General features: G+C 45.8%; 3 protein-coding genes across 4 annotated transcripts in view; all 3 read right to left on the bottom strand.

Moving 5' to 3' along the window:
- LOC306820368 (protein NLRC3-like) overlaps positions 1-12,623 on the bottom strand; it is a 35,461-nt gene extending 22,838 nt beyond the window's left edge. Inside the window, exons 1-7 of the mRNA XM_079338188.1 lie at positions 12,602-12,623; positions 12,272-12,396; positions 8,821-8,927; positions 8,479-8,669; positions 6,623-8,334; positions 6,121-6,294; positions 2,420-2,593 (exon numbers count right to left, since the gene is read on the bottom strand). Of these exons, the coding sequence (XP_079194314.1) occupies positions 2,420-2,593; positions 6,121-6,294; positions 6,623-8,334; positions 8,479-8,669; positions 8,821-8,927; positions 12,272-12,381 (2,468 nt within the window). The 5' untranslated portion in view covers positions 12,382-12,396; positions 12,602-12,623. The remainder of the gene's footprint in view (positions 1-2,419; positions 2,594-6,120; positions 6,295-6,622; positions 8,335-8,478; positions 8,670-8,820; positions 8,928-12,271; positions 12,397-12,601) is intronic.
- A 982-nt stretch (positions 12,624-13,605) lies between these two features.
- nsmce1 (NSE1 homolog, SMC5-SMC6 complex component) lies at positions 13,606-19,064 on the bottom strand. The gene is given in 10 exon segments (XM_079338086.1): positions 13,606-13,686; positions 14,275-14,401; positions 15,962-16,078; positions 16,191-16,246; positions 16,249-16,336; positions 16,479-16,556; positions 16,680-16,790; positions 16,792-16,802; positions 17,596-17,727; positions 18,586-19,064. Coding segments are annotated over 9 exon segments (741 nt in total). The 5' UTR covers positions 17,714-17,727; positions 18,586-19,064; the 3' UTR covers positions 13,606-13,651.
- A 658-nt stretch (positions 19,065-19,722) lies between these two features.
- vps37a (VPS37A subunit of ESCRT-I) lies at positions 19,723-25,952 on the bottom strand. Of its 2 annotated transcripts, none has more exons than XM_079338406.1 (12): positions 25,274-25,952; positions 23,779-23,853; positions 23,514-23,631; positions 23,272-23,375; positions 22,926-23,133; positions 22,750-22,820; positions 22,132-22,259; positions 21,975-22,033; positions 21,817-21,885; positions 21,316-21,459; positions 21,122-21,210; positions 19,723-21,012 (listed from the first exon to the last, which is right to left on the bottom strand). In XM_079338406.1, exons 1-11 carry the CDS (start codon positions 25,381-25,383, stop codon positions 21,130-21,132), a joined length of 1,167 nt encoding a protein of 388 aa, XP_079194532.1. In that variant the 5' UTR covers positions 25,384-25,952; the 3' UTR covers positions 19,723-21,012; positions 21,122-21,129. The 2 variants fall into 2 exon arrangements, with proteins under 2 accessions (XP_079194532.1, XP_079194533.1); XM_079338407.1 differs by having other exon boundaries at positions 19,723-20,989.
- Positions 25,953-26,467: the final 515 nt, after the last annotated feature.

The following is a 26,467-nucleotide window of genomic DNA, read 5'->3' as shown; positions in this document are numbered from 1 at the left end:
CCGACTTGACCTCCTTGGTGAGATAATGAGGCCAAGATCCTGCTCTCACCAGTTGATGGCCTTCCTGAGTGCCTAGTCCAGGACAATGACAAAGAGGAATGGGGTGAGGGTATCTCCTTGCATTACCCTCTCTCAGCGTACTTTTAGCCTTAGCAAACTCAGTGACCGTGAAGGGAACATCCTTGATGTTGAAGTCATGGAGGAATGACGGTATTTCCTCCTCCCTTTCATCCGATGTTGTGCCCAGCAGCTTTCGGAAATGGTTTTTATAATGTCACCACCCTCTCCTCAGGGCTACATCCTTCAACCTGTCCGTCCTTGGTCCTCTTCTGTCCCATCATCTCCTCGATGACCTTACATGCTTCTCCATACTGCCTCTCACCATGCGCAGCCTGGACTCTCTGCACCCTCTCCATAAGTTCTTCCCTCTTGATCTTGTCATAGGTACTGAAGAGAGACTGTTTGGCCTCATTCAGTATCCTATGTTTCTCCACGGTAGGCTCTTGTGCAAAGTCAACCTTGCTCTGATCAACAACAAGCTGCCTGACATGTGGTCTCTCTCCAACATCATCCCGGTGCCCAAATCTGGAGACCTCTCAAAATCAGACAACTACAGAGGCATCAGCCTGACCTGTATCACTGCAAATGTCTACAAACGCATGATACTAAACCGGATTCGGCATGCCATCGACCATCACCATGATGGAAAACCAAAATGGCTTTCGAGAGGAGAGGACCACGCTATCCCAGATTCTGGCCCTTAGGAGATTAATCGAGGTAGTGAAGAAGAACAACCTGACGACTGTATCGTGCTTTACTGATTTCAAAAACGCTTTTGACTCAGTGCACAGAGACAGCATGATGAAGATCCTGAAGGCCAATGGTGTTCCTCCTAACTTGCTCCGGGAAATAGAGACCACATATGCAGGTACACGGGCCAAGGTTGTGACCCAAGATGGCGACAGTTTGGAGTTTGACGTCCCGGAACGTGCTCTGGTCCAATCCTTGTGCTGAAGTCGCCCAGAATTGCAATTAAGTTGTGTGCTGGGACATGATGGACCAATGTTGTGAGGTCCTTGTAGAACTGCGCCACCTCCTCAGATGGTGCCATGTTGGTTGGTGAATACACTACTATGACAGTTGTTGCTGGGTTGCCTGAGAATTCGGCGATAAGGATCCTGCTGGTATGGAGTTAAACCCGACAGAGAGCCTTACGTGCCTGAGAACCCAACAATAGCCCTACACCCCCTGTTGCCGCCAGGGCCTTGTTTCTTCATGCAGATGCAGTGACCAACGTGCATCTCTCCACTCTGCGGTAAACGATCTGGTCATCAGTGTGCACTCTTCTGTGCTCCTGGATCCCCAGGATCTCCACTCCTCTTGCCGCGGCAACGTGTGCTAGTGCCTCCAACCTAGCCTCTTCTCTCAGTGTGCATGCGTTGAAGGTTCCCATTATAAATGGTCTCTGACAGCGCATGAGTGCACTGGATGGGGTGCTGTGTTCAGACAGGGCCCTCCCTCACAGGTTTACGGTCCTGTCGTTATAATTTCCTCCAGGAGGAGGACCAGCACCACCATCCACTAAGATGTTCCTGCGGACTCCCGCCATAGCTGGGGCTTTGGTTGGTAAGGCGCCAGGGAGTGTCCAAACACCGGTGGGCCTGCACGCCTAACCCCCAGGCCCCACTGATGCTCCCTGTCGGATCACACAAGATTCTCCACCACGGCAAGATGGCGATCCACGGAGAACCCTGCCACATGGTAAGCCTCAGCCCTGGTCCCCTCCCCCTTCCCTTGTCCAGTGCTGTTTTCTTAGTCATATTTTCATGCAGTATATTACTTTCTATCTGTTTTCATTAATTGAAGTATTTAGTTTTTGTTTATGAAGTTTTCTCATTTAAAATTGTGAAACTGTCCCCTGCCCAGTGGTACTTTCGAATCTGTGACCTATCAAAAAGTAGAGTTAGTATTTCCTGGGAGCGAAATTCGGTGGCGTTGCCGTGAAAAAAATGAATACACTGCTCATGCCACATGGAGAAAAAGAAAGTTGACTAAAACCTGGGACACAACTTTAACAGGTCCAAATGTTCCTAAAAACAACACTTTAAAGGTTTTATAGTTTGAAGAGTTTGGCAATTTTTTAAAATAGTTTAAAGTTTTAAATGGTTTCCTGCCATAATGCAGGTTTAGACATTAAACAGAAATCAGAACCAACATTTGGGATTTCAAATTAGTTTCATAATAAAAATCTTTTAAAGGGATTTTCATTAAAAAAGGAATAAGTTCATTTGTAAGTGGTATTTTTAAGTTTGTTTGTCTGGGACATGATGTTTCCCAATTCTCAAGAATGGGTTAAATTCAAACACAGTCAACACAGTTTCTATTATATTAATATCTATATCACAGTCAGTGATCTGACCTCAGAGTCTCCAATCTGCAGTTTGGACTCTGCAGTCCCTCACACAGCAGCTTCATTCCTGAATCCTGCAGCTTGTTGGAGCCCAGGTCCAGCTCTCTGAGATGGGAGGGGTTGGACTTCAGAGTTGAGGCCAGAGAAGAACAGCTGATCTCTGACAAACTGCAGCCCCTCAATCTAAATAAAGAATAAAAGAAGTAAATGTAGATGACAGTGAGCTTTATACATGAATGTGTGATGTTGTCCACATGAACACACTGATGTGATCATCATCATTTATTGATTATATTTTATATTAAATGTTATAATGTTAAATATTAAAATTAAATGCCAGTCGTGTTTGTTGTTTGACACCTTTGTGATGACATGTTAATTTAATTTCTGTTCACAAGTAGCGTTTAGCAAGCTGCTAATAGCCGTTATGAATGAACGTCTCTAGTACATTTCCTTATATGGATTTCTCCTTCTCATTTCGAGTGGGAACAGTTTCTGAACGTTCCATTCATTCGGAACAACTCGTTGTATGAGTGTCTATCCCATGCTGTTACAGAATCAACCCACTTTAAATGCTCCGACATCCTGAATTCTGTAGATAGTGTGAAACCAACAGTCGAGCGAGAAAGAAAAAGTCACACAAGGATAATATAAACATGTTGTTTTTCCTAAGCAGACATCAATTCATGTTGCTCACAGAAGTTGGGGATTGAACCCTCGACCTTCTGGTTTAGAGACGACGACTTTACCAATTGAGTCACAGCCAGCCCAATAGGGATTTTTTTTCTTTTAAAATTTTGACACTTTTAGTATAGTTTAAAGTTTTAAAGGGTTTTCTAGCTTAGGGCCGGTTTAGACAATCAACAAAGAAATCAGAACCAACATTTGGTATTTCAAATTAGCTTTGTAATATAAAATCTTCCATCCATTTTCTACCGCATATCCGGGGCCGGGTTGCGGGGGCAAAAGTCTAAGCAGAGACGCCCAGACTTTCCTCGCCCCAGACATCTCCTCCAGCTCTTCCGGTGGGACCCCGAGGCATTCCCAAGCCAGCCGAGAGACATGATAGATAGATGGATAGATGGATAGATGGATAGATGCACTGATCCGTCTGTCGATGTCACGCTCCATCTTCCCCCCACTCGTGAACAAGACCCTGAGATACTTGAACTCCTCCACCTGGAGCAAAGACTCCCTACCGACCCGGAGAGGGCAAGCCACCTTTTTCCGGTCGAGAACCATGGCCTCAGATTTAGAGGTGCTGATCCTCATCCCAGCCGCCTCACTCTCGGTGGTGAACCGCCCCAGTGTGCACTGAAGATCCAGTTTCGACGGAGCCAACAAGACCACATCATCCACAAAGAGCAGAGATGAGATCCTGTGGTTCGCGAACCGGACCCCCTCCGGCCCCTGACTGCGCCTAGAAATTCTGTCCATAAATGTAATGAACAAAACTGGTGACAAAGGGCAACCCTGCCAGAGACCAATGCACACCTGGAACAGGTCCAACTCACTGCCGGCAATGCGAACCAGACTCCTGCTCCGGTTGTACAAGGACCGGACCGCCCTTAGCAAAGGACCCCGAACCCATCCTCCACGCTTTCGCTTTCTTCAGATCCACAAAGTACATGTGGACTGGTTGAGCGAACTCCCATAAACCCTCAAGCCCTCGCTGGAGAGTGTAGAGCTGGTGTAGAGTGTTCCGCGGCCAGGACGAAAACCGCATTGTTCCTCTTGGATCTGAGGTTCGACTAACGGCCGGATCCTCCTCTTCAGTACCCTGGAATAGACTTTCCCGGGGAGGCTGAGGAGTGTGATTCCCCGGTAGTTGGAACACATTCTCCGATCCCCTTTCTTGAAAAGAGGGACCCACCACCCCGGTCTGCCAGTCCAGAGGCACTATCCCCGACCTCAACGCGATGTTACAGAGACATGTCAACCATGACAGCCCATCCACATCCAGAGACTGAAGATACTCAGGGAGAATCTCAACCATCCCCCGGAGCCTTGCCACCAAGGAGCTTGCCAACCACCTCGGTGACTTCAACCTGGGTGATGAACCTCTGAGAACTTGGCCTCTGCTTCCTCAGTGGAAGACGTGAAGGTGGGATTGAGCAGCTCCTCGAAGTATTCCTTCCACTGCACAACTACATCCCCAGTTGAGGTCAGCAGCTCCCCACCTCCACTGTAAACAGTGTTGGTGAAGCACTGCTTCCCCCTCCTGAGGCAATGGACGGTTTGCCAGAATTTCCTCGAGGCCGTCCAAAAGTCCTCTTCCATGGCCTCCCCGAATTCCTCCCAGGCCCGAGTTTTTGCCTCCACAACAGCCCAGGCTGCAGCATGCCTGGCCCGCCGGTACCCGTCAGCTGCCTCAGGTGTCCTATGAGCTAACAGTGCCCGATAGGACTCCTTCTTCAGCTTGACGGCCCCCCATACTTCTGGTGTCCACCACCGGGTTTGGGGATTACCACCACGACAGGCACCAGAGACCCTGCGACCACAGCTCAGAGCAGCTGCTTCTGACAATGAAGGTGGAGAACATGGTCCACTCTGACTCAATGTCCCCAGCCTCCCCCGGGATCTAAGAAAAGCTCGTCCTGAGGTGGGAGTTGAAGACCTCGCTAACAGAGGGTTCAGCCAGACGTTCCCAGCAGACACTTACTACACGTTTGGGCCTGCCGAGTCTGACTGGCTTCCTCCACTTGCCAGCGCATCCAACTCACCACCAGGTGGTGATCAATTGACAGCTCAGCCCCTCTCTTCACCCGAGTGTCCGAGACACACGGCCAGAGGTCAGATGACATGACCACAAAGTCTATCATCGCCTCCGGCCTAGGGAGTCCTGGTGCCAAGTGCACTTATGGACATCCCTGTGCTCGAACATGGTGTTTGTTATGGACAAACTGTGACTGGCACAGAAGTCCAATAACAGAACACCGCTCTGGTTCAGATCAGGGAGGATGTTCATCCCAATCACCTCCCTCCTGATCTCAATGTCGTTGTCCACGTGAGCATTGAAGTCCCCCAGTCCCCCAGTAGAACAAGTTGGAGCACTGTCCAGCACCCCTCCCAGGGACTCCAAGAAGGCTCCGCACTGCCTTTCGGGCCATAGGCCGAGACGACAGTGAGAGACCTGTCCCCTACCCGAAGGCGTAGGGACGCGACCCTCTCGTTCACCGGGGTGAACTCCAACACCTAGCGGCTGAGCTGTGGTGCTTTGAGCAAGCCCACACCAGCCCGCCACGGGACAAAGGCCTGGCCACCAGGGGCTGTCCTGCGGGCCCTAACCCCAGGCCTGGCTCCAGGGTGGGGCCCTGGCTCCCCCATGCCGGGCGACGTCACGGTCCTTGCTCTAACTTCCTCCACAGGGGTTTATGAACTGCTTGTAGTCTGACCCCGCCACCTAGGACCTGTTTGCCTTGGGTGACCCTGCTGCTGGCATAAAGCCCCCGACAACATAGCTCCTAGGGTCATTTGGGTGCTTAAACTCCCCCATCACAATAAGATAGGAGTTCAGGGAGGAGATAATAAAAATCTTTTAAAGGGACTTTCATTAAAAAAGAAATGAGTTGATTTGTAAGTGGTTTTTTTGTTTGTACTTTGTTTGTCTGGGACATGATGTTTCCCAATTCTCAAGACTGGGTGAAATTCAAACACTGTCAACACAGTTTCTATCATATTCATATCTATATTACAGTCAGTGATCTGACCTCAGAGTCTCCAGTCTGCAGTTTGGACTCTGCAGTCCCTCACACAGCAGCTCCACTCCTGAATCCTGCAGCCTGTTGAAGCTCAGTACCAGCTCTCTGAGATGGGAGGGGTTGGACTTCAGAGCTGAGGCCACGACGTCACAGTGAGTCTCTGAGAGTCCACAGTCAGAAAGTCTATTGAGACACAATTAATTTGTTCTTTAACACTAAAATGTATTATTTTCATTTCAAGAGATGATTTGATTTCAATTCCAAATATTCACTTAGTTCATCAGATATTCACTCTTTCATTTGACAAATATCCCAGCTTTAATAGTGGAGCACATTTACAGTAGAGACCATCTCAGTGAACTATGTGGGAAAAAACTAAAAATAAATCATCTTTAATTAATCTTAACTGAAGTCAAATGTTCAATTAATGGTGATATTGATTTGAGGTCATATCACCCAGCACTATTAGTACATGACACTGATTTATAATGCTCATCACATCTGGACTTACTTTGCCTTCCTGCAGTTCCTCACAGCTGGAATCAGTCTCTGTCGTCCCTGCTCTGATGTCTTGTACTTCTGCAGGTCCAACTCATCCAGAACCTCCTCAGACATCTGCAGCATGTAGGCCAGAGCAGAGCAGTGGATCTCAGAGAGTTTCTCCTCTGATCTGTTCTCTGACTTCAGGAACTCTTGGATCTCCTGATGGACTGAGAGGTCCTTCATCTCTGTCAGACAGTGGAAGATGTTGATGCTTCTGTCAGGAGAGATATCTTCACTGTTCAACTTCTTCAGGTTGCTGATGACTCTCTGGATCAGTTCTGGACTGTTGTCTGTCTGACCCAGCAGGCCTCCTAAGAGTCTCTGGTTTGACTCCAGAGAAAGACCATGAAGGAAGCGAACAAACAGGTCCAGGTGACCGTTCTTACTTCGAAGGGATTTCTCCATTGCTTCCTTTAGGAGATCATCAAGAGGTGAGTTACTTTTCTGGGTTTTTGTTCTTAATTTATTGAGGAAAACACGAAAAGGTGAATCTACATGTGTTTCTCTCAGAAAAGCCCTCAGTACTTTTCTCTTCCTGTTGGTGAAACAGTGGAACATGTAGACTGCAGCCAGAAACTCCTGAACGCTCAGATGAACAAAGCAGTAGACTGTTTTCTGGAAGATCACACACTCTGATTTGAAGATCTTTGTACAAACTCCTGAGTACACCGAGGCCTCTGTGACATCCAGACCACACCGCTCCAGGTCTTCTTGGTAGAACATGATGTTTCCATCCTTCAGATGTTCAAACGCCAGCCTCCCCAGCTTCAGAAGAACTTCCCTGTCTGCCTCCGTCAGCTCATGTGGACTCATCTGACGTCCCTCACCATACTTGTTCTTCTTCCTCTGTGTCTGAACCAGCAGGAAGTGCGAGTACATGTCAGTCAGGGTCTTGGGCAGCTCTCCTCCCTGCTCTGTGCTCATCATGTGCTCCAGAACTGTGGCAGTGATCCAGCAGAAGACCGGGATCAGACACATGATGTGGAGGCTCCTGGAGGTCTGGATGTGTGAGATGATTCTGCTGGACAGATCTTCATCACTGAACCTCCTCCTGAAGTACTCCTCCTTCTGGGCGTCAGTGAAGCCTCGCACTTCTGTTACCCTGTCAACACATGAAGGAGGGATCTGATTGGCTGCTGCAGGTCGAGAAGTGATCCAGATGAGAGCTGAGGGGAGCAGATTCCCCTTGATGAGGTTTGTGAACAGTGTGTTTAACGATGACTTCTGTGTGACATCAGACACAACCTCCCTGTTTGTGAAGTCCAATGACAGTCTGCTTTCATCCAGGCCGTCAAAGATGAACAACAGTTTACAGACAGCGAGCGTCTCTGCTGCCACCTTCTGTAATGTTGGATGGAAAACACGGAGCAGCTCAAGAAGACTGTAGCGCTTATCTCTGACCAAGTTCAGCTCCCTGAATGAAAGCAGGATCAGCAGACTGACGTCTTGGTTCTCTGAGCCCTCGGCCCAGTCCAGAGTGAACTTCTGCACCGAGAAGGTTTTTCCAACACCAGCCACGCCGTTTGTCAGAACCACTCTGATGGGTTTCTGTTGTTCGGGTTGAGCTCTTGTCTTTGGTTCCTGTTGGTCGGGTTGAGCTCCTGTCTTTGGTTCCTGTTGGTCGGGTTGAGCTCCTGTCTTTGGTTTCTGTTGGTCAGGTTGAGCTCCTGTCTTTGGTTCCTGTTGGTCAGGTTGAGTTTCTGTCTTTGGTTCCTGTTGGTCAGGTTGAGCTCCTGTCTTTGGTTCCTGTTGGTCGGGTAAGGCTTTAAAGATGTCCTGGCACTTGATTGGAGTCTCATGGACGGTCTTCTTCTTTTTAGAGACTGTCTCCATCTGTCTCACCTCATGTTGGGTGTTCATCTCTTCACTCTGCCCCTCTGTGATGAAGAGCTCAGTGTAGATCCTGTTGAGGTGGATTCTACTTCCTGTTTCATCACTTCCCTCAGTCACATGTTCACATCTCGTCCTCAGACTGACCTTATGTTGATCTAAAACGTCCTGCTGACCTCTATCTACTGAAAGAGAGAATGATACAATCCGATTATTGTTTTCAGATGTTTTTGTAAAAGAAGTAAAAAGAGTTTTAATTTATAGACTTTTGACTTTGACCAATAAAAGTCGTGTTTTAGGAGGAGATCAAAGAAGCACAAAGGTGTACAGTCTTACTTTGTTCAGTGCTGCTCTGACTGACTGTCTGCAGTCCAGATCCTGGTCTGGATCCATGCTGAGGACAGGACGTCTCCTCCTCTCTAACATGAGTCCTCTCCGTCCCCCTGTGAAGACATGTCTTTAGACCTAATCTGATGGTTGACTGATAGAAAATATGAAGATTAATTTCCGGTTATGGCGTCTACCTGAACGGCAGCGGGATTCAGAGCTCCGACCTATTGGACCCATTTTTGCTTTTCCTTGTCAACATGGAGTCACTCAGTTGCCCACACTTGCCCCAGTACCGAATATATTACAACTTTCTCTACAAAATTCTTAACACACGTAAATATAAACCGAAAAAAGTGAAGGTGAAGTCGATGACGTCAACGACCATCTTAGAACGGGCCCAGAGAATTACCGGGTCGACAGGTTCTGAACGGTCCCCCCCCGAACCATCATCATAAAGTTTCTCAACTATCAAGACAAGGTGAAGGTGATGAAGGCGGCGCGACAAAGAGGAAAAGTTATCTACTACAATCGACACCTTATGTTTTTCCCGGACCTGTCCACGGAGGTACAAACACAACGGAGGCAATTTGAAAGGAAATTGGAAAGAGGCAACGCTTCTCATTTACCTCTTAACTTATACTTGTGCTCAGCTAAATTAAAAGAGCTTCAGAAAAATACTCAGAATCCCTTTGTTAAAAATACACTGCAGGTTTGGTACGAGGTACATAAACAAACAGATGAAACACTGATATTGTCCCAGTTTTCTCTGATATGGAGTAATGGTTACTTTGCACCAAGAGTGATATGTGTCGGTGGAGGAAAAACAGGGAGGAGGACACAGGAAACAATATTACAGACAACAGAGAAAGACACAAAGAAACACAGGAAACACTAAAGACTGAAACTAAGAAATATAAGGAACTCAAAACTCTGAAATATAACAGATACAAACCCAAAACATGAAAGATATGGGCTTTAACATCTGGGCTGATAAAGGCTTATGTAAGACTGCAGACCTATTTGACAAGAATATTCTTTTGTCTTTCAACGATGTACGACAGAAATGTGACATTCAGACCAAGCATTTCTTTAAATATTTGCAGATCAAAAGTTTCATATTTAAGACTCAAAAGTCATTATCCTTCCCGTCTCTCACCTCTGTGGAAGAATCATCAGTTAATCACAAGAAGGGCCGGATCTCTCGCTTTTATGTAATAATTGTTCCCAAGCCTCCTCAGAAAATAAAAGGGTGGAGTGTGGAACTAAAAACTGACATTTCAGGGGAAGAATGGCGAGGAGTCTGCTTAAAAGCCCAAACACAGTCCATACACACCCGCTTTAAATTCTTTCAATCCAAGTGGTTAATGAGAACCTATATAACACCAATCTGGCTAAAGATATTTGAGCCCAATGCCCCTGATATGTGTTAAATGTGAAATGAATGGTACTTTGCTTCACTGTTTTTGGGACTGCTGCAGTGTTCAGACTTTGTGGTTGGAAGTGTTACACACCCTTTCATGTGTCACAGGTGTGAGGGTTCCTCTAGGCCAGGGGTGGGGAACCTTTTTCAACTCAAGGGCCATTTAAATTTTTATAAAGTCCCGAGAGGGCCATACTAGTTTGAACACATACCTAGAGATGCAAAAAAAAGGGACAAAAAAAGTCTATAACCACGGTGTTACTAAGCCTCATGATTGCTGCATTTCTATGCATGTCAGGCTCACCTAGTGCGAGGGCTGGAACTGTTTCTCTTTGGTGAGGCGTCTGATGTCAGCTGGCTGTGATGATGATGCTACTCGAAGCTGGGTTTCCAAGTTTGGGTCAGTCAGTCTTGAGCGGAAGCGAGTCTTTGCAAGAGTCAGTTTTGTCGGGCTCGAGAAGCTCCGCGGCCGCTACGAGGCACTCCTTCACAAACTCTCCTTCGGCATGAGGTCTCAGCTTCGTGGCTATTAATTCACTCACCACAAAACGTGCACGCGTAATATTCTCTCTGTCAGTCTGTGGTCGTGTAAAAGCTGCTTGTTGGGCATCCAAACTCCGACGAAGAGCATTAATCTTATCCAAACGCATTTGTCCTCTCAACTCGTGGAGTTTAGCATGTTTCGAGTTGTAGTGGCGCTCGACATTTGCCTTTTTCATTACTGCCAGCGCCTCGCCACAAACTAGGCACACTGGCTTGGCTGTCACTTCGACAAAGAAAAAATCATTTGTCCATTTTTCCTGAAATACGCGGCCTTCTGCATCCACCTTCCTTCTCTTGACAGTCGCCATGATGCATCACTTGTCATCTGTCTCTGTGTCAATCACTGCCGCAGCATCACGTGCTGGATTCACTGACCCTGACGTTGGCTCGGACATAAATAGCCGTCTGTTTTGTCTCAGAAAAATATTTTTTCCACATTTTGTATGTCTACTCAAACTATGAGTGTAAAATTTTATTGCGTTGCGGGCCGTTTGAAATGGTCACGCGGGCCACATACGGCCCGGAGGCCGGAGGCTCCCCACCCCTGCTCTAGGCCCTAAGCTGTGGATCCTCGGGATTTTCCCTGCAAACTGCAAACTAAGAAAGGACGATAAGAAATTGACTGTATGTTGCCTATTACAAGCTAAACATACCATAGCCAGATGTTTGAGATCTGTTAACAAACCAAGTGTATAAGTGTGGCTTACTGGATTGTCAAACTGTCTTGCTCTTGAAAAACGTTCTTTTGCAAGTAAGGGTAAATATTCCACCTTTGATAGGATTCTTTTCTGGAAGAGGAGAAAGCCATTGAAGCATTCTTACCATAACTGAACTATTTCATTTGCCATGTGTTTCTTTGTTCTCTTTAATTGTATGTGTAATTGCGTTTATTCTCGGCCTTGTAGAGTAAATCAATGTAGTGCCCTGTCATAGAACTGTTCTGGAAGATTGTTGTCACTACCATGCACCTTGCATGTTCTTTTTTATGTTTGTTGCTGTCATTATAAATCATGGAAAAACTCAATAAGACATTTAATTAAAAAAAGAAAATATGAAGATTTATCAAACACAATGTAAACAGTCAGATGATGACAGAAAGCAGATAACAGCTTCTTTCTTCTGTTTGGATTCAGCTCATAGTCTGCAGGGAGATGATTGTTTCTTGTGTTTGAACCCTCCTAAAACATCTGAAGAGACAAAGAGTTAGTAAGAAGACTTACTTTGTGTCTGAGGGTCCAGATTCTTTACTGAAGTTTATAAGACCACCTTTGGACTGATCACTCTTCAGAGACAGACAGCTGGGTACAGGAGACTCTGCTCTCTGTCTGCTCCTCTGAACTCTGTAAAAAACAACACATTTGATATGTTTATGATATGAATCTTTAATAAACTCTCTGAAGACAAAACTATAAAAGAAGCTGTAAATATAAAAATGTCTACAGCTGTGGATGATGAGAAGCTTTCATGGTTTGTTTCTTTAGTAAGAAGACTTACTTTGTGTCTGAGGGTCCAGGTTGAGTTCTGAAGTTATAAGGTTCGTCTTTGGAGCGATCACTGTTCAGAGACTCTGCTCCGTCCTCCTCTTCCTCTAAACTCACATCCATGATCTGATCTGAAGTCTGAGAGGAAACACAGAAACACTCACTGAGAGAGCACAACAAGAGAAACAGGAGAAACCAGTTTGATCTAACACACACACACACACACACACACACAGCTCATATGAATGTAAGCTGTGACTCCATTAGAAACTGTCTGTGTTCAGTTCACAGCAGGAAACAGAGTACAGAAGTGAAGATATAAAAACTGTGGATAAACACTCACCCTGCTTCACTCTTTACTTCTCTCTTCACTTCTGTCCACAAAATGTCTGAACTCACTGAACACTTTCACTTCCACTGTCCCGCCTCCTCTCATGAGTCTGGATCACGTGTTGCTCCTCCCTCGGGATCAATAAAGTATCTATCTATTTATCTATCTATCCTCAAGTTACAGGAAATCAGCTCCTGTGTGTGTGTGTGTCAGAGTGTAAACTTCCCTCTGTCTGAACACTGAGGTTCTTCTCTGAAGGTTCAAATGTTTGAACTCTAATGACCTTTAACAACATCTGGAGGAGCTGATAAGACATCAATCTCCCTCCTCACAAACATTCATATCAGCTCAGATGATTTCATCCAATAGACGTTCAAGTTGATATTCAGAGTCAGAAAATGAGGACAGAATACTCAGCTGCCCAATAAGTGTGGCACGCTGTGTAAATGTAGTTTGTGATAACGTCCTCTTTTTCTTCACCTTCCTGAAACCTCAGTTAAAGACAGACCATAAATAAAGCTGAATCTTTTCTTCCCTCAAACTGGTATCATCATTGTCAACATGCTGCTGAAGTGTGACGTGAACTATTAATGAGCAAACCATTTGTCCTGGCTAGGAAACACTTTAAAGAGCAGACTATCAGACCTCTCCTGTGGGTCGGGGAAATATAGGTCCCAACAGAGAGAGAGAGAGAGAGAGAGAGAGGAGAGAGAGAGAGAGAGAGAGAGAGAGGAGAGAGAGAGAGAGAGAGAGAGAGAGAGAGAGAGAGAGAGAGAGAGAGAGAGAGAGAGAGAGAGAGAGGAGAGAGAGAGAGAGAGAGAGAGAGAGAGAGAGAGAGAGAGAGAGAGATTTTTTGTAGCAGTGTGTATTTGAGCTTCCGTTTGTCTTGATTTTCATGGACAGACAGAGAGAGAGGAAATGGATGAAATAAAATGTGAACAACATCAGCACAACTTTTCAGTTGGTCACTTTATTTTGTAAAAAATAAAGCATACAGGCGGTTTTATATTACACTTTTTTAGATCACTTTAGAAATAGAAACGACTTTCTCTGCAGACGAGTTCATCTCCTGGACTGAGAGAGAGGCCGTCGGACTTCTGAAACAAACAGCAAAGAAGACGTAAAAACACACAGTTTCCCTTTTCCTCGTCTCTTTGTCCGCGTGCAGCAGTTTGTCCTCTTTCTACTCGTCGATGTCAACGAGGGCAGGTGGAATACAGCGAGCGGTTTAAAGCTCCTGTGAGGAGTTCTCGTCGGCTTAGACCGACGTTTCTTTTAATCTGACGTCAGGTTCTGCCGACGTATCAGAGCAAAGCGTAGAGAAAAGATAGAGGACACGCCCCTCAAATATCCCTATGCTTGCAAACAGAGCTGGCCAATCAGAGGAGAGTGGGCACGTGGGGAGGCGGGGCCTTAAAGAGACAGCGGGCCGAATTGAAGCGTGTGACACAGAGGCTGATTTCACTGACGCCTGTATCAGATAAATGAGGAGGTTTTAGAGACTGACGTCATTAATGCTGAAAGTGAGGAGAACACATCGACTGATGAAATGATCTGCTCCAAAGATTCACTGTGACTGACATATTAGACATTTAAATTAAAGACAGAAGAGAGGTCAGAGGTGTGGGTCTAAAAGGAAAATGTCCTCACAGGAGCTTTAAAACAAAGTCCCAAACGTCAGATACCTGGGATCTCATGAGGCCAGAAGTCCTCACAGGCCGGGCAGCGCGGCTCGGGTCGGCCCTTGAAGTATCTCGCCACACACGGGTTGTGTATTTTGATTCCACATGTAGGATTCTCACAGATCTGGCACTGGAATAAAAACATGAATACGGTGAATTTAACACAGGAGTCGATTCTTCTTTTAGAACAGGCAGTGAGTGTTTACATGGACTAGAGGATCTCGATCTTTGTCTTTGTGCCCGTTCATGAAAACTTTATATCCTGACTCAGAAAACCACGATGAGCCCTGATCCTTTTGAGACACCTGATCTTGCTACCTGGAGAAAAAAAAAAGGGGACACAGCAGCCTGTTTTTCTGACAGCTATCGACGACCTGCACAGCCAAGTGAGATTTCTGCAGAACAAACATGGCGGCAGCGTCGAGAGCGTCTTACTTCTAGAGCGAAAAAGTTTTCACCCTAACAAGTTCCAGGGCTGGTTTGGAGTCAGTCTGGTCCAGGACCAGCTGCTTTTGGGCCACAAATTAGGTTTCAGACTAACCCAAACTCCTTGCTGGTCTACAAAAAAGAACCAGCTGCGTCAGGGTCTGGGTCTGTGTCTGGGTCTGGGGTCTGGATTATTGTGACCAAATATAGAAAAACGCTGACTTTTTCCTGTGACTACTTCGAGGACAAACAAGTGAACGTTTATTAAGTCTCAACGTAAAACCGTTGTCATCACAGATCTGCCTCCTGAAACGAGAGTTACACGGTTTTCCCGCCTACGGCGATCCTGGCAAGCAGAACCGATCCTTTGGACCCGTCGTGTCTGAACGCTGATGTCGGCTTGCAAAGCCAAGAACAAGATGCCGTATTCCTTCATTGATGTTGTCGTGCTTGAAGACGTATCCAGTGACGTAATGATGGGGCTCTTCTGCCCCGGATAAGCAAACACTTCATAGACGGTTCACAGCTCTGAACCAGTACTGGAACCAGTCCATAAAGAGCCAATGGTTCACTCAGGTGGAAAAGAGGGAACAGAGGTGATAAAGCAGGAAACGAGTATTCATCACGTCGACAGGGATATGAAGAACCAAGTCTCTCCACAGATCCTGAATACCATCAGAACCAGGATGAGACTCGGAACCGGGATACTCAAGTCCACGTGAACACTGTCGGCTTGTCATTTTGAAGCTGGATGTTTTTTATAAAAGTAACCAGCAGAGGAAAAAAAAAAAAAAAAAAAAGCTTGAACAAGCTAACAGAGAGAAAAGCTAAAGGCTAAACGTTTCAAAGTCTCTGAATCTGTGAACGTCAAAAATCAAAGTTATATAGTTTGAACTCGTTCATCCTCTGATCAAAGACAAATGTTCTGACAGCTTTTATTCTCCCGTCTTAGAGATGTGAAGGATTGAAGATGGATGGATGGATGCTGTCCCCCCTCCCCTCTGTATACAATAATCCCCAAACAAGATTTAGAAGCCCTCCTATGTGACTAAGAGTAAACATAATTACAGATTAAACCTGTGCAGTTAGCACTCGCATTAGCATTATGCTTATATAGCATAAATGTAAATAACCTGTGAAGGAGATAAAACATGTGTGCTGATTAAAAGAGACTTGTAAACAGTTAAAGAGACTTAGAAACAAAAGCGCTGACCTTCTAGAAGTTAGTGTTGTTTGTGCGACGGCGACGACAGGAGACATTTACCTGGATGGCGATGTTGCGACAGATGTGGCACACCTTGACCTGGTCCTGATACATCGTGCGGATGTACGGCTCCATCTCGATGATGCATCTGGTGGATAAAGTGTACTCCCCCCTTTTCTAAACCGATGAACAGAAACTCATTACACGACAAAGAGACCGAGCTGCACGCCATCTCCATGCTGATCCATTCAAACGGTTAACCTGATCGAGTTTTTCTTTTCTGTGTTACCTCGTTCAGCCATTTGTCGTGCACGAGTCGGTTCAGGAGGTGCTCCGTCTCGCTCTCTTCAGCTTTTTGCTGGTCAGCGTGTCGGCGCTGTTTAAAATGTCGGTGGAGGACGCGCTGCCGTTCTCAGAGCTCACGATCAGGTCCATCTGAATGAGAACGACTCGAGTCAGTCAGCTGAACGCTCTGCTGACCATCGGGTGATGATCGTGCGTTTACTCATGGCGACAGAGAAGTGAGTATTCAACATCAGTTTAAAGAGCATGAGTGCGGAGTGGGACATGAGCTCACCGTTTTTACAAACAGCTCCAGCTCATTGTCGGCGTAATCTGAAGACATCCTGGTGACATCAGTCACTGCCATGTTGACCTGGGAAGGGTTCAAGTGAATCAGTTACAAACAACCTGGTGATTATATCCTGCTGTGTTCTCACATTACATCAGGAGAATTCATCGGGGGGGGGGGGGGGGGGGGGTGACGTTACAGACTCACCAAAGCGTAGAACTGGTGACCGCTGTCTTCAGAAATCCCTTTCCTGATCTGCATGAACAGAGGCTGCAGCTTCGAGTTGATGGTGTCGATGAAATCATCCAGCTGGTCGGGGGGCGTGCTGTGCTGTAAATAACATTACATCGTCATTCATTTCAGAAAAGTGACGATTAGGTAGGTTATGCAGAATCCACTTCCTGTTTTTTTGTCCCGGGGTCTCTAAGCCCTTTATGAGCTGCAGACAGTAACATGGTAAATGTTACACACACTTTAGTTTAATCAATGGGCCTTCACACACTGATGGTAGAGGCTGCTGCAGAGTAAAGAGTCCATCAGTATGAACTCATCCATTCATACACATTCACACACTGATGGTAGAGGCTGCTGCAGAGTCCATCAGTATTAACTCATCCATTCATACACATTCACACACTGATGGTAGAGGCTGCTGCAGAGTCCATCAGTATTAACTCATCCATTCATACACATTCACACACTGATGGTAGAGGCTGCTGCAGAGTCCATCAGTATTAACTCATCCATTCATACACATTCACACACTGATGGTAGAGGCTGCTGCAGAGTCCATCAGTATTAACTCATCCATTCATACACATTCACACACTGATGGTAGAGGCTGCTGCAGTGTAAAGAGTCCATCAGTATTAACTCATCCATTCATACACATTCACACACTGATGGTAGAGGCTGCTGCAGAGTAAAGAGTCCATCAGTATTAACTCATCCATTCATACACACTCACACACTGATGGTAGAGGCTGCTGCAGAGTAAAGAGTCCATCAGTATTAACTCATCCATTCATACACACTCACACACTGATGGTAGAGGCTGCTGCAGAGTAAAGAGTCTGTCATGTGCTTTGTCGCTGACCGCTGCCTGTATGGTTATTGGACTCACTGTTGTGGGCCTCGCAGCAGTACTGATGGAGCCTCCGTGCCCCGGGCTCATCGACGATCCCGCCCGCCATCATGGTCTGCAGAAAGCGGCGATGGCTGTCTCCCATCTGTCGTGACATGACTGTGGACTGACCTAGAGACACAGAACACAGACGCTCATTGTATATATATATATTTCTTATTGACTGTGTTGCTGGTATCAGTGTTGTTTTCCTTATTGGCAAATCGATTTCCTGCTCCAGCCAATGACACCCTGCGCAGAGTTCTTCCCCTTTAAGAGCAGGAAGTAACGTGGCTGCAGGTCTCCTCACCTTCCAACCGACCGTGCCACGTTAATCTGTGCTTCATTCATTTTGTGTCAGAAGGGGGAGAATCGTTACTCAAACTTTTTGGTGGTTAGATAGGGAGGCCCTTCACCAGTTAAGCTCCGTTTTGTTGATCATGTTTGGGCACTTATCCTGAGTTATTATTCACATGGGCACGGTTATATCCCTGAATATTATTAACTGTTCTCCGTAGCTGCTTGGGAAGTGAGGGATTTGGACCTTTATTCATGTTGTGTCTTGGCTTAATAACAGATAACATCTATCATATCTGCGATCCACAGATGATAGCCTTACGGTTTCAGAAATGTGTTGTAGCTATGAATAGGAATTAAACATTACATGCATTTAATTTAATTAATTGTAATATATAACAATAAGTAATAATATAATAATGAATTTGTTTGATATAATAAATGTTAAATTAAATGTTTCCTATTCCTCTATATTTTTAATCGAAATCATGAAGAAGGACAAACATGGCATTGTGTATTTCCCGTATTTATTTAATCTATAACTGTTATTGTTTATGACTCACGTGCCTCTTTGTCCGTATTTCTTACTAAATATCATATTTATGCTTTAACTGTCCATTTAGAAATGTATACTAATGAAATAAAGTGTATTTAAAATAAACAACAACTACCACAATGTTTAAAAATACTCACTTTAAAAACAAGACAGCAAACGGACGGAAACTTTCCTTTTGTGTCGCTTAGCAACCAAACAGAAGTATTTCCGTGGATGAGACTTTCAAAATAAAACAATCTTAGCGGTTAAACTTCGAGGTGACGTCATTAACGTTTAAAATGTGAGATTTCTTGTTACTCCGCTTCGACTTAAATCCATTAAAATTGATTTTTAATAAAGTTTCGTGTGATAACGACACTCTTCTCGCCGTAAATATTACAACGTCTGTCGTTAACGGAAGTGAGGTTTTCCTCCGGTTCAGATGTTACTCCGAGTAATGACGGTTTAGTCAAAAATAAAAAGAAAGATTAAATTACTTTCTTACGCCAAAATAGATTGTTTAAGTGTTCCAGCTGCCTTCTTAATGTTTGCCTCCTCCGTACTGTTTCCTGCAGGCTTTCTTCTTCTTCGTTTTACGATCGACTTCCGGAAGTTGGCGTGTGAAGTGGAAAATGAATACCGCCACCTGCTGCTTCAGAGGAGAGATAACACTGAAGTGAGGCAGATAAATCGGGTGAAAGCCTCAGCCATAAACTCATAAACATACTCACAATGTTTACTCAGAACTGATTTCATGATCGTGATTAATCACATTTTTAATAGCAGACATCCAATTTCTGGATTTTGCATTTCAAAATAAAAATGTGTTAAGTCTTTATTTTGAAACTTGTTTTAATATCAGAGAACTTTATTTTCTTTTTTAATCCAACCATGCTTTTATTTTGTAATAAGGCCCTTCTCGTAGATGGACATGAAGGAAGTTAAACTCTGAAAAAACATAGGCAGACACTGAGGATCACTATCTACAGAGACTGAAGGGACAACATTAATAATGTCAAAGTGAACTTTGCACATTGATTATTTCCCTCACAGTTAAGCCCTTTGTTTGGTACGTTAACCGTTTCACCCCTGAACCCTGTGAGCTGCTCGTCTGTGTAGACGCTTTAGAGCACCTTGGTTATGAGATTAACGAGGTCGTGGTAGAATCTCTCCAACAGTTTAAATCCTGAATACTGAATCACTTTATATAACAATGAAGACAAAACATCCAGTGTTTTATGATCTGAACCAAAGTTCAGCCTGTCAGACAGCAAAAGAAACAGAAACCAGAGTTATTCTAAATGCTTTTTTTTATTCTAACAAATTAAATAATAACATATGATACAAGGTGGCTGAGTCGCTGATTACAATACAGCCTGTTATTATTAACATTATTTAAATACAGTATTCTATGTCCTCCAATTTTACTGCAGCATTTCACCAAATCTCTCTTCGACATCGCGGAAAATCTTCCGATGCTCTTCATGATCAAGAAACTCAGGAGTTCAGACGGCGATAAGAAAAAGGAGTCCCGATGACGCCGCTCGACACGTGTGAGAAAACACATCGCTCGATTCACGTTAGAGAGCGCCGAATTAGATCGTGATCAAACCGTTGAAAGTCGCTCGTCAAACGGGTCGACGTCTGGGATGGTCGTCGTTCGTGACCTCCGGGGAACAAAAGATCACTCGCAAACCTTTCACAGCAAATCAGCAACACAACAACAAAACCACGTTAATGGGATCCTGTCGATCGCTATTCTGACGTACAGTGGGGAACTTTATTAGACATCACTGAAGAGAGACGCACCAACATAATCCAAAATAAACCACGATCCAATAAAGAGAGAGAGAGCGAGCGAGAGAGAGTGAGCGAGAGCGAGAGAGACAGAGAGAGAGCTTTTTTGTAGCAGTGTGTATTTGAGCTTTTGTCTTGATTTTCCTCGCACCGCATGAGCCGACGTTCCACCACGACTTTATGAAACCTTACAGTGTACGCTTTCACACGTGACGTGGTGATGCGATCGATCCTGCACGATAAGAAGCCACCGCTCCGACTCGCTCTGCTCGGCAGGATGTGCACGTAGCGTCGATGTAAACGGAAAGCTAACTGTCATGACATGTAAACATTATCAACATCTGGTGCATCCTGCCTCTTGAGACTCCGCCCACTCGTCAGGCAGGAAGTACGTAATGCTCCGAGGGGGAAGCTGAATAACAACTTTGGGATATTTTCTGGTTGCAGGTAGTGCATGTGTGAAAACAGCTTTAAAGTCTTTTTTTTTTTTTTTTTTTTGTCCCGGTGAAGTGAAGAGTGCACGAACAGCCATGTGCCAAAAAAAAAAAAAAAAAAAGAAGTGTGAAGGCTCCACGTGTCACACCTTCTCCCCGTCCGAGCCTCCTTGATGGGTTACTTTAACTTCTCAATCTCGCTCTCACACAATCCCACTTCAAAGTCCGGGCGCAGGTCTCCGTCCTCGCCGTCGCCGTCCTCGTTCCTCTCCAAAGTGCCCGTCGATGACTCAGTGTGCTTTCGTTTGTCCTTTAAGTTGGCAGCAGATGGCTGAGAGAAAAAAACAAACAAACCTGTGGACCGAATTTAAGAAGAAGAGTGAACAGAGGCTCTGTGTGTGTGTGTGTGTGTGTGTGTGTGTGTGTGTGTGTGTGTGTTTGTGTGTGTGTGTGTGTGTTGTACCTTGTGTTCTAGTGGCTGGTAGGAAACGGTCCATGTGTGTTAATGGACTGTTGTAACTTTTCCTCTTTGGCCCGTCTGCTGTGGCAAAGCTACGAGGAAACACAAACACACCGTTAAAGTCACATTTCTTCTTTCATCTTGTTTTGTTTGTTTGTTTGTTTTTATCACACTCAGAGAGACACTTCATCTCCCACCGTTCTCTTCTCCATGAAGCTGGTCAGGAATTCGTCGATGTCTGTGCGACCCTCCAGGAAGTTTTCAGCCGTCACCTCCGACTCCTCCTCGGCCTGGTGGGCCGCGACTTTCAGCCGAGCCTGCAGGGTGCTGAGGCTGCAGCTCTGGTCAGGGAGGGATAAAAGACGTAGAAACGGATTATTAGTGGAGAAAACAAGCGTGTGAGAGCTGCTTTCTCTCAACGCCAACGAGTCCCGTCTCCTTTCTGAAATGTTCCCAACCAGCGAAGAGCAGCAGGCAGCCGTCCAGAGAAAAGGGCCGCTCCGGGTGCTTTTATTTTGAAAATCAATAAACTTTTAAGACGGCCACTAGCTCTCTTTTGAAAGTCTACAATATTCCCCGTACTCGCTCACAGTTAAGATCTCAAATATAAACAGTAAGAATCAACAGCCTGATTTTATCGCTCATACAGCTGCCGTTGTCATGATGAAAAAAAACGCCGGGTGGATTTGGGCCCTTACCTCGCTGAGCTCATGCTGTCTCTGCATTCTGGTCTCAAAGGCAGACTTCATCTGAGTCAGCTGTTCGTACTGCCGACAAACAAAAACACACATCGTGAGCGGCGACGCAAAGGCACGGCGGTGAGCGGTGCGTCTGCAGACAGGAAGTAGTAACACACCTTGTAGAGCATCTCTTGTCGTTTTGCTTCCAGCTGCGGCTCCATCTGAAGGTTTTTCTCTGAGTGACACAAAAACAAAGTGTTTGTGAAGCTCAAGCTACGCTGGGATGACGTCTCTGTATTTACGACCAGCAGGATCCGCCGCACACGAACTTACTCGCCATGTCCACGATGCTGTTGACCAGCTCTTCTTTGTCGCTGGCGACCTGTTTGAGCTGAGGCAAACTCACAAAGAACTCCAGTAACAGGTCCTCGTTCTCAGACATGCTCGACAGCTGGGTCAGACTGCGACGGAGACGGAGAACAGAAGAGGAAGGAGAAGACGAGAAGCACGAGAGTAAAAAACAATGTTCATGATCAGAGATTCAAGGCGCGAGATATTCTTGCGTTTTAACCTGCAGGCTTCAGCTGTTTCACACATCGTCTGAACATTTCAGGACCTGGCTGTTCACACACCTCACAGCGGGAGACTACGACCCCCGTCTGACAGGAGGAGGGGGCGGAGCCTCCTGAGAAACATTCAGCTGGTCACGTTCACACGGGGAAACATTCAGTTTCAGAGTTTTCAGGAGTTTAGAGCAGCAGGTGTGAAAGAACCAGATTGTTATCAAACGTTCTGCAGCTCTCGACTCCACCACTGATCACTGTCTGAGGATGCGAACACTCAAACACGCGCACGCCACACATGTCGCGCACAGCTCGCCGTGCAGGTAAAAGCAAGAATATCTCCGTCCTGAAAGTAACCTTCAGTCTACAACACGTAGGATTGAGTTACTTTAAGTCGGTGAGTTCGGGGAAAGATTCAGGGATGTCAGGCATCTTGTACATGTGTCCATTCAGTCCAGCCTGAAACAGAAGACAGCACATTCATGACTTGATAGATTTACATCACGTGTACGCGGCGCCGACCAGAGCGCCACGGTGCGAGTCCACGTAAAGACGCCTGCCGACCTGTGAGTCTCCAGTCGGGACCGGCAGTGGCAGATCAGAAATGAGGCCGTAAGGTGCTGGAGCTTGAGGGTGGCTGTGGGCGCTGTCGAGTCCTGAGTGAGGCACGGCGGCTGGACCGGCGGGCGGTGTGTGAGCGGGGCCCACGTGGCGAGGATAGTGGTACGCCTGAGTGGGGTACGGAGCCATGCCTCCGGGCTTGTACATACCGCTGTGAGGAAACACGAGGGGAGGGGAGATTATTATAATACACTTTGCATGTTTTCACAGAACAGTCCGTTGACTGATGACTCGTCGTTTAGTGCGACCGTTAAAGACCGGCGTCCATGTTTAGAAGCCGGGGACTCACTACGGGAAGCCAGCGGAGCCAGAGGACATCAAGGCAGGAGGACTCTTCCAGAACTCGTCCAGCAAACTCTGAATAACTTTACCGAGATCCGAGTGCATCCCGAACTGAAACAGACACAACAAGAGAAATGAAAACAAGGCAGGAAAGAACGACCTCAGCAGGTCATTAACAAACATGACACGAAACAAAGTGATTGGACCTTCAGGTAGGACACGAGCGAAGGAGCCGGGAGAGACACTTACATTAGTGATGAGGCTGCTGGTGATTATGGTGCCGTTGTTGCTGTCGACTAGATGATGACCAACAGGGGGGTAGACACTGACCACCGGCTTCTCCTGGGGGAACTGAGGAGGGAGGAGACTGCAGGAGAGAACAGACGCAGAATGACAGGGTTGGGTTTTTTTTCCTCCAGAAATCAAAGTGTCGGAATGGATAACAAGCAGGGAAGTGACGATGAATGAGGAGCTTCGCTTGAATCCTTTTGGTGAGGAGGGTCTGCGTACTCACATGTTAACACTGATGGTGGAATTGTTGACTGTGAACGGGATCCTGTACTCCACATCCTTCTGGATCTCTGCCAGGCTGCAGGACAAGAGAAGACACAGAAAGGAGATCACGATCAGTACGTTTAGAGGAGCGAGTGTTCCTCTTCTTCAGTCTTTGTTAAAGAGTTCAAAGAGAGAGACCGATTCATCAAGTCAAAACAAATCTCTTCCTCTCACTCGTTGGCTGTCAGAAGCACCAAACAGAAACTTCCGCTCGTGTTAGCAAGCTGAAGAAACCTGGCGTCTTTGTGGCGTCTGGTTTAGATTAGACCTCTAACAGGATTTGCTTCGGGAGCAGAGAAAAACTGTGTGCATGGTTTTTTGTGAAGCCTCGCTGGTCACATGTCGTATCTCTGACAGATAAAGATAACACTGCATCTTATTTATTCTTGTTGTTGCTCAACTTTCTACCCGTCTCCTTCAATCTGCACGGTTTCCTCTCGCCCGCACGTCGGAGAAGAACGCAGGGCACATGGCGGCTACTTCACTGACTTTGTGTCTTATTTTGAGTCGTGTTAGTCAGAAACAGACGGAACACGCCGGGATCGATAATGTTTCATGTCCGTGTTGTGAAACCAAAGCTCACCTCTTCGATCCGTGCCAAGGCGGAGGAACTTTATCATGTTTGTCTCGTGTGATGCCCCCTAACAGCATGCGTTTAGGGTCGGATCGATGTACTAGGCACCCCAACAAAAGGGTCCCAAAAAGTAGGACGGTACGGGCCGATCTTTCCTGGCTTTAGTCTATAGAGCCGAACTGAAGTGCTCGGTGGAAACGGGGCTTGGCAGTCTGAAAGGATCCTTTAGACAAAAAAATAGATTGATTGATATCTCCAGGACCTTTCGAGGAGTCGCTTCAGGTCTCACTGCTGTAAGCATTACTTTAGTTTAAGTTATGATGACGTTTCACACGTCAACAGGCCAAACGATGACGTTAAGGCTTCTTTATATAAACCATCAGGCAGCTACAAAACCAGTAGGATAATACTGATTATTATTGTTCCAGCTGACCAGAGACCAGTCTATGCTTAGACCGGCATGAATGACAAAAACAAGAAGGTAGGGGAGATAGCCAAGCTCCTTAGTAAACAAAGGCTAATACTTTAATCTTCACGTCTAGTTAACGCCATCGTGACAAGGTGGCTTGGAAAATACCTTGAACAATCACAGGGCAGGTCAGGCCGGCTACAAGTCCACTCATCAAGTCTAAAAATAAACTGTGTTTCGATTAGCCGATCGGGCTAACGAAGCTAACACAGCGCCGTGGGCAAAGTAAACATGAGCTGTTTGTTAAGCGTAAGTCAACATGGTCCAATAACTGAAGTAAATAAAGTGTTCATGAAACATTCAGGGTGATATCATGTTGAATTAAACGGGCTAACAGGGTGTTGTGTCACCGCGGTCTCTCTTTTCTGACAGGGTAGCACATCTCGACGTAACACCGGTGTTAAGTGTTACCTGGGATGAGCGGCTTTCAGGGACTCGATCTGCCGCTGTCTTTGCTGCTGGAGGCTGTTCAGAGGAGGGATCGGTCCGGAGCCTTTGGACAGGGGGAAGAGCCAGTTCATCCTCCTAAAAACCCCCCCTGACTTCAGACGAAACGGTGGAGAAAAGGAGGTTTGTGTGAGCTAACTCCTGTTAGCTGCTAGCTGTTTGTTGTTCGCACGAGACTTTAAAATGTCAGATTCGTTACAATAAAATCAGACGTTGGTCGATTTCATTATCAGATAATCTGCGTTTATCTCCGATAGTTTCTACAGCATGACAATGTTTCCATTAATGTCTTAACCGAGCTGTCCACATGAAAACAACAAGCAGCACAAGCCTGATCAACTTATTTACGTATGACGTCACGCCGTAGGCAAACGCGACGCGTAACTTCCGTACTTTCCAGAGTCGAGCTGCCTTCAAGTGCTCCTCGAAAACATCGTACTTACCAATACTTCAGCCGTAACTACGACACGCACGCGTTCAGAATGAAGACACGACGTCATCATCGTTAATAAACTCACCTTGCGTTATTTAGAGTTAAACATTACCTCCTTACTTCCGCTAGTAGGCCAGGTGAAACACTAACACGCGAAACTGCTAGACATACACAATAGCTACCATTATAAATATAAACATCTTGTATCATCTATTGTGTACTCTCTGTGACCCATTTCCACTGACAAGCCACAAAAACGTCACAACTCGGGTCTTATCGAAATTTACCAATTTCAGCTCACAACTGGTCTATACGTTTCCTTTCATGAAAACTTAAAACCAACATCCCTGGTGTGATCTGTATGTCACATAACAGCTGTTTCTCACGTTGTGACTCCTGATGTCATGGGACGTTATACTTAATATGCATTTATTTAACACAATGGTAACCACTCTGATCATATTCTCCTCCTCAAAGCTCCACAGGTGAAACCATGAACGATCATCAATGATACAGAGCACATGAATCAAATCATCACTCTGTGTCCGCTTCACGCTCAGAAGAGAATATCACGACTCATCATCGTGGTTAGCGAGACCAAACACTTTAGAAACACATTTCTCAAGTCAAGAACTATAGAAATGATCCCTGAAAGTATAGTCTTAACTAGAAAACCGCACGAGACAACGGTATGATGTGCGGGGAGATTGGTCTCACTCACGGTT

Source organism: Symphodus melops, assembly GCF_947650265.1.
Source record: "Symphodus melops genome assembly, chromosome: 2".
Lineage (NCBI taxonomy): Eukaryota > Metazoa > Chordata > Actinopteri > Labriformes > Labridae > Symphodus > Symphodus melops.
This window is presented reverse-complemented; position numbering and strand designations above follow the sequence as displayed.